General features: G+C 43.6%; 1 protein-coding gene across 3 annotated transcripts in view; it reads left to right on the forward strand.

The window, feature by feature from the left end:
* LOC137645670 (uncharacterized) overlaps positions 1–14,829 on the forward strand; it is a 180,494-nt gene that overhangs the window by 49,173 nt on the left and 116,492 nt on the right. For all 3 annotated transcript variants that reach the window (XM_068378511.1, XM_068378510.1, XM_068378512.1), the window contains exon 5: positions 11,776–12,309. In XM_068378511.1, the coding sequence (XP_068234612.1) occupies positions 11,776–12,309 (534 nt within the window). The remainder of the gene's footprint in view (positions 1–11,775; positions 12,310–14,829) is intronic.

Consider the following 14,829-nt stretch of genomic DNA (forward strand, 5'->3'; position numbering starts at 1 on the left):
CATCCCTGGAGCAGTTTGTCTCACTAGGGAGACTACACCTTCTGCCTCTCCGGTTCCATCTAGCCTTTCACTGGAACTAGGACAAGACATTAGAGACGGTATCATTCCCAGTCTCCGAACCAGTAAAGGCATGCCTGAAATGGTGGGACAGCAATATCAGTCTGAGAGAGGGACTATCCCTAGCAGTCAAGAACCCAAACCACGTGTTGTCCTCAGACGCGTCGGATTTGGGTTGGGGTGCGACCCTGGACGGTCGGGAATGCTCGGGTCTGTGGACCTCAAGTCAGAAGAGCATGCACATCAACGGCAAGGAGCTATTAGCAGTCCACTTGGCCTTGATGATATTAGAAGGCTTCTTCGAAACTTAGTGGTAGAGGCAACTCAGACAACACCACAACTTTGGCGTACATCTCCAAGCAAGGAGGCACACACTCCTTCACGCTGCTCGAGATCGCAAGGGACCTTCTCTTATGGTCAAGAATTCGAGGCATCTCCCTGTTGACGAGATTCATCCAGGGGGACTTGAACGTCTTGGCAGACTGTCTCAGTCGGAGGGGTCAGATGATACCCACGGAATGGACCCTCCACAATGACGTGGGCAAGAGTCTTTGGGCTACTTGGGGTCAACCCACCATAGACCTCTTTGCCTCCTCGTTGACCAAAAGGTTACCAATCTATTGCTCTCCAGTCCTAGATACAGAAGCAATCTACATAGACGCGTTTCTACTGGACTGGTCTTTTCTGGACTTATATGCATTCCCACCATTCAAGATAGTCAACAAGGTACTGCAGAAGTTCGCCTCTCACGAAGGGACAAGGTTGACGTTGGTTGCTACCCTCTGGCCCGCGAGAGAGTGGTGCACCGAGGTACTTCAATGGCTGGTAGACTTTCCAAGAAGTCTTCCTCTAAGGGTAGATCTCTTACGTCAGCCCCACGTAAAGAATGTCCATCAAAGCCTCCCCGCTCTTCGTCTGACTTCCTTCAGACTATCGAAAGACTCTCAAGAGCTAGAGGCTTTTCGAAGGAGGCAGCCAGTGCGATTGCAAGAGCTAGGAGAGCTTCTACCATTAGAGTATACCAGTCGAAGTGGGAAGTCTTTCGAGACTGGTGCAAGTCAGCATCTGTGTCCTCGTCCAGTACCTCTGTAGCCCAAATCGCAGATTTTCTTTTACATCTGAGAAAGGTTCACTCCCTTTCAGCTCCCACGATTAAGGGCTACAGGAGCATGTTGGCTTCGGTCTTTCGACATAGAGGCTTAGATCTTTCCAACAATAAAGATCTCCAAGATCTCCTTAAGTCTTTCGAGACCTCTAAGGAACGTCGTTTGGCAACTCCTGGATGGAACTTAGACGTGGTCCTAAGGTTCCTCATGTCAGACAGGTTTGAGCCATTACATTCAGCCTCCCTGAAGGATCTCACCCTCAAGACACTTTTCCTAGTGTGCTTGGCTTCGGCTAAAAGGGTCAATGAACTTCATGCCTTCAGTAAGAACATCGGCTTTTCTACAGAAAAAAGCCACTTGTTCACTTCAACTTGGTTTCCTGGCCAAAAATGAACTGCCTTCTCGTCCTTGGCCTAAATCTTTTGATATTCCTTGCTTATCAGAGATCGTAGGCAACGAACTGGAAAGAGTATTATGTCCTGTTAGAGCTCTTAAGTTCGATTTGGCTCGTACTAAGTCATTACGAGGGAAATCTGAGGCATTATGGTGCTCAGTTAAGAAACCTTCATTGCCTATGTCAAAGAATGCTTTGTCATATTTTATCAGATTTTTTTAATACGAGAAGCTCATTCTCACTTGAATAAGAAAGACCGATGTTTGCTTAAGGTTAAGACGCACGAAGTTAGAGATATAGCAACCTCCGTGGCCTTCAAGCAAAATAAATCTCTGCAAAGTATTATGGACGCGACTTTTTGGAGAAGCAAGTCAGTGTTCGCGTCATTTTACTTAAAAGATGTCCAGACTCTTTACGAGGACTGCTACACACTGGGTCCATTCGTTGCAGCGAGTGCAGTAGTGGGTGAGGGTTCTACCACTACACTTCCCTAATTCCAATATCCTTTTAATCTGTCTCTTGAAATTTTTTAATATTGTTTTATGGGTTGTTCGGAAGGCTAAGAAGCCTTTCGCATCCTGGTTGATTTGGCGGGTGGTCAAAGTCATTTCTTGAGAGCGCCCAGATTAGGGGTTTGATGAGGTCCTGTTGTATGGGTTGCAACCCTTGATACTTCAGCTCCTGGGAGTCTTTCAGCATCCTAAGAGGATCGCTGGGCTCCGTGAGGAAGACAGACTTACAAGGCAGAGTAATCGTCTAAGTCAACTTCCTTACCAGGTACCTATATATTTTGGTTTTGTTATATTGATAACTGTCAAAATGAAAAAACTCTTAGCTTATACGCTGTAAACATAATTAACTCTGGTCTCTACCCACCTCCTTGGGTGTGAATCAGCTATTATATATTCACCGGCTAAGTTAAATATTTAAAAATGATATTTTAATTATAAAATAAATTTTTGAATATACTTACCCGGTGAATATATAAATTAAATGACCCTCCCTTCCTCCCCAATAGAGACGCAGCGGGACGAGAAGAATTGAAGGTTTTGTTTACATACAAGAGTGGTATCTGGCCGACAGTTGGCGCTGGTGGGCACACCCGCAACCTTCATAGTGATCGCTCGCGAGTTTTTTGAGTGTGTTTTCTGTCGAGCCGCAGAGTTGCAGCTATTATATATTCACCGGGTAAGTATATTCAAAAATTTATTTTATAATTAAAATATCATATTATTATTATTATAATTACAATTATTAATATTATTACAAGCTAAGTTACAACCCTAGTTTGAGAAGCATGATGCTATAAGCCCAAGGACTCCAACAAGGAAAATAGCCCAGTGAGGAAGGGAAACAAGGAAATAAATAAACTACAAGAGAAGTAATGAACAATCAAAATAAAATATTTTAAGAACAGCAACAACATTAAAGTGGATCTTTCATATATAAAACTATAGAAACTTCAAAATAGCAAGAGAAAGAGAAAGAAGATAGAATAGCATGCCCGAGTGTACCCTCAAGCAAGAGAACTCTAACCCAAGACAGTGGAAGACCATGGTACAGAGGTTATGGTACTACCCAAGACTAGAGAACAATGGTTTTATTTTCGAATGCCCTTTTCCTAGAAGAGCTGCTTTACATACCTAAAGATTCTCTTCTACCCTTACCAAGATGAAAGTAGCCACTGAACAATTACATTACAGTAGTTAACCCCTTCAGCAAAAAAGAATTGTTTGGTAATCTCAATTTTTCAATATTAATCTTACCCGATGATCATGTAGCTGTCAACTCCGTTGCCCGACAGAAATCTACGGTCAGGATACGCCAGCGATCGCTATCCAGGTGGGGGTGTACTCAACAGCGCCATCTGTGGTCAGGTACTCAAGTACTTCTTGTCAACAAGAACTCAATTTTTCCTCTGTCGTGCCGCCGGCAAGACCTACTTGGATACGCTGTTGATTTTGGAGTCTTTTGTTCACGATTTGGTGATGTATTTGCTCTAAAGTTTAGCCTTCGCTGTTCAGGAAGCTTTATCCTTAGCTTAGCAAGCTTTTGGAATTAATTTGATTCATTGGTTAACGAACTTTGCTTAATTTTGGAATTCCCCCTTGACTACCTCTAAATTCAAGATGTCTGACCATTCCCAAGTTCCTAAATACAGGCAGTGTAGTGTTAGGACTTGTACTAGGCGTCTTCCGAAGGCCTCTATAGATCCTCACACCGTATGTTCCAATTGTAGGGGTAAATCCTGTCAATTGGAAGATCGATGTGGGGAATGTGCTGGGCTTTCGGAATTCGATTTTAACGAATTCCTCAGATATGCACGTAGGTTAGAGAAGGAGAGAGATAGGAGGAGTTCTTCTCGCTCTGTGGATTTTTCCTCTCCCCATGCCCCTCAACCTTTTCCTTCCCCTGTGGTGGTGACTCCCGAACCTGCTACGAGTGCTCAGCCTGCAATGGCTGATATGTTGCGTGCCATTCAGGCTCTCGGTGAGAAGGTGGAGTCGTTGGTTAGTGACCGCAATCAGCTCTTGGCAGATGTCAGAGAGCTGAAAGCGAAGAGTGCAGTGGGAAGTGTTAGTGCTAGTGATGTGCATAGTGTCAGTGTCAGTGTTGCGCATGAGGGTACATCTGTGCGTGCCAGTCGTCCTCCCAGTCCGGGACCTCTTGCAAGCTCCCAAGCCCAGGGGAGAAGCAATGTCGAAGGACCAAAGGGTTCGGCAGGCCTTGATCGGCGCACGGATGTATCCTCAGTGGTTGCGGACGTATCTGTTAAGGATCGTCCCATCCACATACAGACGAATGAGCCCTTACATTCCTCGTCTGTGGAAGAAGTTTCCAGGAGGAAACGGTGGACCAAGGTCTCACGACCGCTCAAACGTAAGGTCCCTTCCGAGCTAGTCCAACGGCCCAGGTGTAGCCACTGGGTCAGTTCGGACTCGCCACAGTCATCTGATGACTGCACACCTCCCAAGAGAGGTAGAGTGGTCCCTCAACAGGCTACTGCTCCGTCTGTTGTTGCTCCAACCACAGTAGACCCTAAGTGGTCCATGCTGCAGACTATGCAGTCTCAGCTTGCGGCATTCATGCAGGAGTATCATGCCGAGAAGGTTAACACCTCTCCTGTTAACCTACAACCCGCAGAGGTTGTGCGCTCAGCAGATACTGCGGCTGCCTGCTCCCACACCCCACCTGTGAGAGCTCCTCCACCGATGCGCAGTCCTCCCTGCCAGACGCATGTTCTTGCTGCACCATCTGCTAACATGCGTGAGCTGCCGCATCAGGAGTTGCCGGGTTCCAGCACTATGCGGCATTCTCCTCAGCCCATGCAGCATGCTCTGCAGATCTTACAGCATGCTCCGCATACCATGCAGCATGAGCAGCATACCTTACAGCATGCTCTGCATACCATACCGCATGCTCCTCAGCCCACCGCAGACCCTCCCACACACCAGCCCTCTGCTTTTGTTGTTGCCAGCTCGCAGACTGTCCAGCAGAGGCATGATGTTGGATCCGCAGGTACGCATGCACCCGTTCTGCAGGATTCAGCCGTTCAGCTTGCTGCTCTGCCTTTGCCACTCACAACTCAACTTTCGGATGATGATGTATCGGATGATGAAGCTGCTCATCTGGATGAACCTCACTCTGATGTTGAAGGACACAAGTCTTCGCCACCCTCCTTAGACTTTCGCAAAGTCCTTGCTTTGTTCAGGGACTTGTACCCTGAGCATTTTGTGTCTGCAACCCCTCGTTCTCCTCCCTCCGAGTTTGCTCTGGGCATGCAGTCTGCTGCGCCTGCCTTCACCAAGCTTGTTCTCGCCAGATCATCTAGGAGAGCTTTGAGGGTTATGGGGGACTGGTTGCATTCCAAGAAGCAACTGGGAAGGACCTCTTTTGTGTTTCCTCCTCCCAAGCTTGCTTCTAAGTCGAGCGTCTGGTATGCCACGGGAGAGGAACCTGGCTTGGGGGTTCCTGCCTCTGCCCAGGCCGACTTCTCAAGTCTGGTTGACTCTCCCGGCTATGAGACGTTCGAAGATCTGCTGGTCCTTTTCCGATCTAGATCATATGTTGAAGGGAGTCTTTCGTGCCTTCGAGATATTCAACTTCCTCGATTGGTGTTTGGGAGCCTTAAGCAGGAAGACTTCCCCTTCAGATAAGGACTCGGCCATGCTGATCATGTCTAGCATGGACAAGGCAATTCGGGATGGGTCTGGTGAACTTGCGGCTTCATATGTATCAGGAGTCCTCAAGAAGAGAGAACATCTTTGCTCCTTCTTATCTGCTGGTATCACTCCTTGCCAGAAGTCAGAGTTGCTGTTTGCTCCTCTCTCCAAGTGTCTGTTTCCGGAGGAGTTGATTAAGGGGATGGCTGCCTCACTTATCCAGAAGGATACTCATGATCTAATGGCTTCTTCTGCACGTAAGGCTAAAACCTTACCTTCCGTGCCTAGACCCTTCCGCCCTGCAGCAGTTGATACACCTGCTTCTAGGTTCATCCCGCCCTTTCGTGGCAGAACCTCCAGCAGAGGAGGTACCCGTGCAGACAGTCACCGTGGCAAGTCCAAGAAGGGTTCCAAGTCCGCAAAAGGCAAGTTTTGACTGCCTTCCTCTCCAGACAGCAGTAGGAGCCAGACTCAAGACCTTCTGGCAAGCTTGGGAGAGCAGAGGTGCAGACGCTCAGTCTGTGAAGTGGCTAAGGGAGGGATACAGAATTCCGTTCTGCCGCAATCCCCCTCTAGCTACATCTCCCATCAACCTCTCTCCCAACTACAAGGAGAAGGACAAGAGGTTAGCGTTGCAACAAGAGGTGTCGCTCTTGCTACAAAAGGAAGCAGTGGTCATAGTCCGGGATCATCAATCCCCGGGCTTTTACAACCGTCTCTTCCTGGTAGCCAAGAAGACAGGAGGTTGGAGACCGGTGCTGGACGTCAGTGCTCTCAATGCTTTTGTCACCAAGCAGACGTTCACGATGGAGACGACGAAGTCGGTCCTAGCAGCGGTCAGGCAGGAGGACTGGATGGTCTCGTTAGACCTGAAAGACGCATACTTTCACGTTCCCATCCATCCAGACTCCCAACCTTTCCTAAGATTCGTCTTTGGAAAGGTTGTGTACCAGTTCCAAGCCCTGTGCTTTGGCCTAAGCACGGCACCTCTTGTGTTTACCAGACTGATGAGGAATATTGCGAAATTCCTTCACTTGGCAGACATCAGAGCCTCCCTCTATTTAGACGACTGGCTTTTAAGAGCTCCCACAAGTCGTCGCTGTCTGGAGAATCTCAGATGGACTATGGATCTGACCAAGGAACTGGGCCTCCTGGTCAATTTAGAGAAGTCCCAGCTCGTCCCATCCCAGACCATTGTCTACCTGGGTATGGAGATTCAGAGTCGAGCTTTTCGGGCTTTTCCGTCGGCCCCAAGGATCAACCAAGCCCTAGAATGCATCCAGAGCATGCTGAGAAGGAACCGATGCTCAGTCAGGCAGTGGATGAGTCTAACAGGGACACTTTCATCGCTGGCCCTGTTCATCGAGTTAGGGAGACTCCACCTCCGCCCCCTTCAGTATCATCTAGCTGCTCACTGGATAAAGGACATGACGCTAGAGACGGTCTCAGTTCCTGTTTCCGAAGAGATGAGGTCTACTCTAACGTGGTGGAAGAACAGCATTCTTCTCAAGGAAGGTCTACCTTTGGCTGTTCAGACCCCCGACCACCGTCTCTTCTCGGACGCATCAGACTCGGGCTGGGGTGCGACATTGGACGGACAGGAATGCTCGGGAACATGGAATCAGGAGCAAAGGACACTTCACATCAATTGCAAGGAGTTGTTGGCGGTTCATCTGGCCTTGATCAACTTCAAGTCCCTCCAGCTAAACAAGGTGGTGGAGGTGAACTCCGACAACACCACAGCCTTGGCTTACATCTCCAAGCAGGGAGGGACTCATTCGAGGAAGTTGTTCGAGATCGCAAGGGACCTCCTCATTTGGTCAAAAGATCGAAAGCTCACGCTGGTAACGAGGTTCATTCAGGGCGATATGAATGTCATGGCAGATCGCCTCAGCCGGAAGGGTCAGGTCATCCCCACAGAGTGGACCCTTCACAAGAATGTTTGCAGCAGACTTTGGGCCCTGTGGGGTCAGCCAACCATAGATCTGTTCGCTACCTCGATGACCAAGAGGCTCCCGTTGTATTGTTCTCCGATTCCAGACCCAGCAGCAGTTCACGTGGATGCCTTTCTGCTGGATTGGTCCCATCTCGACCTGTATGCATTCCCGCCGTTCAAGATTGTCAACAGGGTACTTCAGAAGTTCGCCTCTCACAAAGGGACACGGCTGACGTTGGTTGCTCCCCTCTGGCCCGCGAGAGAATGGTTCACAGAGGTACTGCAATGGCTGGTCGACGTTCCCAGGACTCTTCCTCTAAGAGTGGACCTTCTGCGTCAACCTCACGTAAAGAAGGTACACCCAAACCTCCACGCTCTTCGTCTGACTGCCTTCAGACTATCGAAAGACTCTCAAGAGCTAGAGGCTTTTCGAAGGAGGCAGCCAGAGCGATTGCCAGAGCAAGGAGGACATCCACTCTCAGAGTCTATCAGTCTAAATGGGAAGTCTTCCGAAGCTGGTGCAAGGCCAATGCAGTTTCCTCAACCAGTACCACTGTAACCCAGATTGCTGACTTCCTGTTACATCTAAGGAACGTAAGATCCCTATCAGCTCCTACGATCAAGGGTTACAGAAGTATGTTGGCAGCGGTTTTCCGCCACAGAGGCTTGGATCTTTCCACCAACAAAGATCTACAGGACCTCCTTAGGTCTTTTGAGACCTCAAAGGAACGTCGGTTGTCCACTCCAGGCTTGAATCTAGACGTGGTCCTAAGGTTCCTTATGTCATCAAGATTTGAACCGCTCCAATCAGCCTCTTTTAAGGACCTCACATTAAAAACTCTTTTCCTCGTGTGCTTAGCAACAGCTAAAAGAGTAAGTGAGATCCACGCCTTCAGCAGGAACATAGGTTTCACATCTGAAACAGCTACATGTTCCTTGCAGCTCGGTTTTTTGGCTAAAAACGAGCTTCCTTCACGTCCTTGGCCTAAGTCGTTCGAGATCCCAAGCCTGTCCAACTTGGTGGGGAACGAACTGGAGAGAGTACTTTGCCCAGTTAGAGCTCTTAGGTACTATCTAAGAAGGTCAAAACCTTTACGAGGACAATCAGAAGCCTTATGGTGTGCTATCAAGAAGCCTTCGCTACCAATGTCTAAGAACGCAGTTTCTTACTACATCAGGCTTCTGATTAGAGAAGCACATTCTCATCTGAAGGAAGAAGACCTTGCTTTGCTGAAGGTAAGGACACATGAAGTGAGAGCTGTGGCTACTTCAGTGGCCTTCAAACAGAACCGTTCTCTGCAGAGTGTTATGGATGCAACCTATTGGAGAAGCAAGTCAGTGTTCGCATCATTCTATCTCAAAGATGTCCAGTCTCTTTACGAGAACTGCTACACCCTGGGACCATTCGTAGCAGCGAGTGCAGTAGTAGGTGAGGGCTCAGCCACTACATTCCCATAATCCCATAACCTTTTTAACCTTTCTCTTGAATACTTTTTATTGTTGTTTTTGGGTTGTACGGTCGGCTAAGAAGCCTTCCGCATCTTGGTTGATTTGGCGGGTGGTCAATTCTTTCTTGAGAAGCGCCTAGGTTAGAGGTTGTGATGAGGTCCTTTAGTATGGGTTGCAGCCCTTTATACTTCAGCACCTAAGAGTCGTTTAGCATCCTAAGAGGACCGCTACGCTCAGTAAGGAAGACGTACTTAATAAAGGCAGAGTAATGGTTCAAGTCGACTTCCTTACCAGGTACTTATTTATTTTATGTTTGTTATTTTGAATAACTAATAAAATGAAATACGGGATACTTAGCTTCTTTGTTAACATGTATGCTGGTCTCCACCCACCACCCTGGGTGTGAATCAGCTACATGATCATCGGGTAAGATTAATATTGAAAAATGTTATTTTCATTAGTAAAATAAATTTTTGAATATACTTACCCGATGATCATGAATTAAAGAACCCGCCCTTCCTCCCCATAGAGAACCAGTGGACCGAGGAGAAAATTGAGTTCTTGTTGACAAGAAGTACTTGAGTACCTGACCACAGATGGCGCTGTTGAGTACACCCCCACCTGGATAGCGATCGCTGGCGTATCCCGACCGTAGATTTCTGTCGGGCAACGGAGTTGACAGCTACATGATCATCGGGTAAGTATATTCAAAAATTTATTTTACTAATGAAAATAACATGTTGTCAGGTGTATGAGGGCAGAGAGGAAGTGTGAAGAATAGGTCTGCCTATTCGTTTTATGTGTTGGCAAAGAAAAAAAAAATGAGCCATAACCAGAGAGAGGGATCCAGTCTAGTAATGTCTGACCAGTCAAAAGATCCACTAATTCTCTGGCGGTAGTATCTCAATGGGTGGCTGGTGCCTTGGCCAACCTACTACCTTTTACTTCACTTGCACTCCACAGCTGTTATGAAAATCTACGTCCATGCTTTCCCTGTGCAAAAATCTAATAAAATCAGTAGGGAAGAACACTTGAAATGCAATAAACACTAATCACAATTTGAGAGGAGGATAGTCTTGATTTATTTAAAACATAATGCTTTATGAATTGAATGGTAACAAAAGCCAATTGAAACTCAATAAACACACAGAATTGGCTTAGGAAAATAATTTAAGAGCATTTCCTGCTTGATTATTCATAACAGCTTATCTTTAATCATCCAACTTGCAAAACCTGAATTTAAATATTCTCTTCCATGAAGCGTAATGATGGAGTCAAGACTCGAAATCAAATTGAAATCTAAGTCAATATGCAACTGAGGAGTCTCGTACAAGTCAGCACATTTCTGCATTACAGAAGGCTCAAGGATTAAATGGGAACCTGAATTGCTAGACTTTTACTGAATCTTAGAAAATAATATATTGATTCTACCCACCACAAAGTTGAGAACTGATTGATACAGTAAAGTGATGTAGAAGAACAAGAAGCTTCCAAACTTGCCATATTCCAGTTACCAGGATATTTTTCAGCAACAAGTTTACTCTAAGGTTTAAAAACGAGATAATTCCTTACCTTTAAGGTTTGCCTCCATGCTTTCTCTCTTCATCTTCCTGTACTGCTGGTTTTTTTCAAAATTATTGTTTAAATCACAGTGTTGTCCCCAAGATGATACATGAAGGTAATGTGGATCATGATTTCCTAGAATCAATTCCCATGCACACTCCACACAGTAATTGCTAAAAAACAGTTGAAGACATCTTAATGTGCAATAATAAGCAAACAAGTTGGAGAATCTGATCACAACTGACATGACTGAGAAACTGAAGAGACATAGACACTGAAGAGTAATTTTCTACTTATTGCTAAAATTTCACTTCCATTACTAAGGGCATATGTTTATTGAAGGGAAAGAAAATGGGAAATTTTAGAAAATTAAAAAAAATTTATGGGTAAATGTCGATTAAACTGAGCTTCTGGAAAAGAAGCAGTATGAACATCAGGGGAGGTACATCAAAATAAGATAATTTAAAAATTTCAACATTCAAATGGTATGCTTTGATAATTTTGAAATAGGCAGTTGACTTAAGTGTAAGGAATCCATAACTAGAAAACTGTGTCCAATAATTTTATATAAATCTGTATGCCTTAAGTTTAGTTCAGAATGTGTAGGTAATTCAACAAAACTGTTATCTACCAGAACCTTTGAATATAGAGACATTAGTTCAAGGACCCTCCTACCACTCGAGTAAGCTTCCTCGGTCTTGTAACGCTAATTCTAATCATGTGGATTATGTTATTTCATGTAAGACTGGATTTTGAATTGAGCTCAAATTGCTTAAAACTTTTTTGTAAAGAGAAATTAGAATTTGTTTGAACTTGCATAGCTCTGCCTTCAGCAGGGAAGGTGCATAATCTAATTGTCATATCTTTTATACTTATTTCATTCATCCTTGTATTTTTTATTTGCATAAATATATGTTATTTAACTGTTCAGAACCTAATGCTGGACATAAGTCACAAACTTTTATATATTTAACTGAGATTAAATGAAAGAAAATGCAAATGTTTGTGTTTGCGCTGTAATTCCTGTAAATTATTTGTTTTATTTTGTCTGAGTCATTTACAACCACCATTATTTGTCATTATTATTGTTACTTTTGTAATTTACAGAGATGGAGAAGCTGCACGCCTCAGAAGGTTTATTAATTCTTGGCAAAGTGACATTCAAGTATGGTTACACGAAACTTCTGTCAAAAATCTTAAAACAAGGCCACCAAAGATAGGTGAAACTACAGCAAAAATATTTTCTCCTGGAAGTGCTACAAGTCATATAAAGAGAGAACTTTATTATGAAAAGCCTAGTAAACCTCTATTGCAAGGTATCAAAAGTGATAAAATTGATATAGACAGCTCACAAAGTTCCTCAAGTTTTGAGCCAATGGCCAAAAGTAAAACTGAAGAAAAAAAGTTTGTCACTCTTAAGGTTTTGAAAATTGGGGATGGATTGCAAGGTAATGCTGCCCTATGTGAAGACTATGGAGAATGTTCAAGGAATTTTCTGGAAGACAATAAAGAAGATTCTTCAGGCAGTCTTAAAATGTTAAGAGAAGCAGAACCTCTCAAGTATTATGTATACTTTAGTCATGGAGATAATAAGCCACCTAATCTTCATGTAGGAGACAAAATAGCAATATATGCACCTTGGTAAGTAAGTCATACCCAGAGTTATAAAACAGAAATTTTGTAGTAAAAATTTTTTCTATACTCGCCTGATTTTCATATTGCTTCTCTCAGGAGGCTCGGGTTTTCTCAACATTTATCCCTAACCTAAAAATTATTCCTGTTTTCTTTCCTTTCAATAGATTTACGCCTCTAGTAAAGTAGTGAGACAATGTAGCAGTTAATAACAATAACTGATGGCTTAGAAAGCCATTATGTCATTGTCTTAAGCCTTAAAGTTACAACTATTCCTCATCCACTTGACATCACAAGTCGGAGGGAAGGAGAATGGGTTTGTATACAAACATCATCAAGTGAGCATAGAAATAAATTTTATTAATATAATTCCATTTACTTCTATACACTTCTCCTAATGTTCATATTGCTGACTCCCACTTTCTGATGCAGCTGGATTGCCAAAGAATGAAAGAGATAGGTCATCTATAATTGATACATACATACATATACCAAGGCACTTCCCCCAATTTTGGGGGGTAGCCGACATCAACAAATGAAACAAAAACAAAAAAGGGGACCTCTACTCTCTACATTCCTCCAGCCTAACAAGGGATTAACCGAGTTCAGCTGGTACTGCTAGGGTGCCACAGCCCACCCTCCCACATTATCCACCACAGATGAAGCTTCATAATGCTGAATCCCCTACTGCTGCTACCTCCGCGGTCATCTAAGGCATCGGAGGCAGCAGCAGGGCCTACCGGAACTGCGTCACAATCGCTCGCCATTCATTCCTATTTCTAGCACGCTCTCTTGCCTCTCTCACATCTATTCTCCTATCACCCAGAGCTTCCTTCACTCCATCCATCCACCCAAACCTTGGCCTTCCTCTTGTACTTCTCCCATCAACTCTTGCATTCATCACCTTCTTTAACAGACAGCCATTTTCCATTCTCTCAACATGGCCAAACCACCTCAACACATTCATATCCACTCTAGCTGCTAACTCATTTCTTACACCCGTTCTCACTCTCACCACTTCGTTCCTAACCCTATCTACTCGAGATTCACCAGCCATACTCCTTAGACACTTCATCTCAAACACATTCAATTTCTGTCTCTCCGTCACTTTCATTCCCCACAACTCCGATCCATACATCACAGTTGATACAATCACTTTTTCATATAGAACTCTCTTTACATTCATGCCCAACCTTCTATTTTTTTACTACTCCCTTAACTGCCCCCAACACTTTGCAACCTTCATTCACTCTCTGATGTACATCTGCTTCCACTCCACCATTTGCTGCAACAACAGACCCCAAGTACTTAAACTGATCCACCTCCTCAAGTAACTCTCCTGATAAAATGATAAAAATAATCTATATTCTAGACTCACCTGTAGTCTACATTATCATTTTGATGTATGGAACTTCATAATGTTTCCCTAAATGTATTTTATCCTGAAATTACCCATTTATATAAACACCAACACCATGTAACTTGACTAGAATTCTTTAAACTAAAAATAATCTAAATATAAAAATTTTATTAGACCACTTCGCCAGCAGCCACTATAGAACCTGAAGTTTAGCAATCATGATAAGTAAAGTTTGATGTTTAGCGAATACTGTACTGTACACTTTTGCGTGGCCACCAAAACCCTCGCAAAGAGAGATTTTTGCAAAAATTAAGAGATGTAGCTAAACTTCTAATATCATGAACATTAACCTTCAAATCTTTCATTAGACTTATTTTGATTATTCAATTAAAAGTAAAACTTGGCCTCATCTAATTTTATTTTATTCAAGTTAATGGTTACTTAGTTTAATTAGTTTATTAATTTTATTTTTGTCATTGTATCATAATCATAGTATCTCAGTTGTACAAACTTGAACTACAATCTATAAACTATTAGTATGATATAATATAAACCGTATAATAAGTAAATTGAATTATTTAAATAGAAGTAGTTATTAAGTACATATGGTAACATTCTCTCTCTCTCTCTCTCTCTCTCTCTCTCTCTCTCTCTCTCTCTCTCTCTCTCTCTCTCTCTCTCTCTCTCTCTCTCTCTCTCACATTTAGAAAACAAAACAAAATTAAGTTTGTACTAAAGCAACATGATTAGATGATAACACTTGGCTTAAAGGGGAAAATGATGCAAAATTTTATTTGTGACAATATATTCGCGTCAACGTCATTGCACCTCTTTTTTTTTTTTTAATTTTAGCGTCATTGCATTAATCGTTGATGAAATGGTCGTTCCGTCGTCAATGCAATGGTGCAACTGGTGACGCTAGTACCCAGAACCGTAGATAAGGCTTGTCAAAGAGTAAGATAGAATTAAGATTAAGGAAGAATCTGATCACAGTGACTGTGAGGTTAATGAGCCTTTATCAATTATTCAAAGAAAACCTGACTGTAAGATTAGAAAGTTTTATTTAAATGAAAGTGACAGTGAAATAGAGGAAACTTGTCAAATATCAAATAGAAAGCAGACTTTATATTAAAGATTAAACTTGATTATAACTGTATGTTAATGATTGG

This window comes from Palaemon carinicauda, chromosome 8 (genome assembly GCF_036898095.1).
Source record: "Palaemon carinicauda isolate YSFRI2023 chromosome 8, ASM3689809v2, whole genome shotgun sequence".
Classification (NCBI taxonomy): Eukaryota; Metazoa; Arthropoda; class Malacostraca; order Decapoda; family Palaemonidae; genus Palaemon; species Palaemon carinicauda.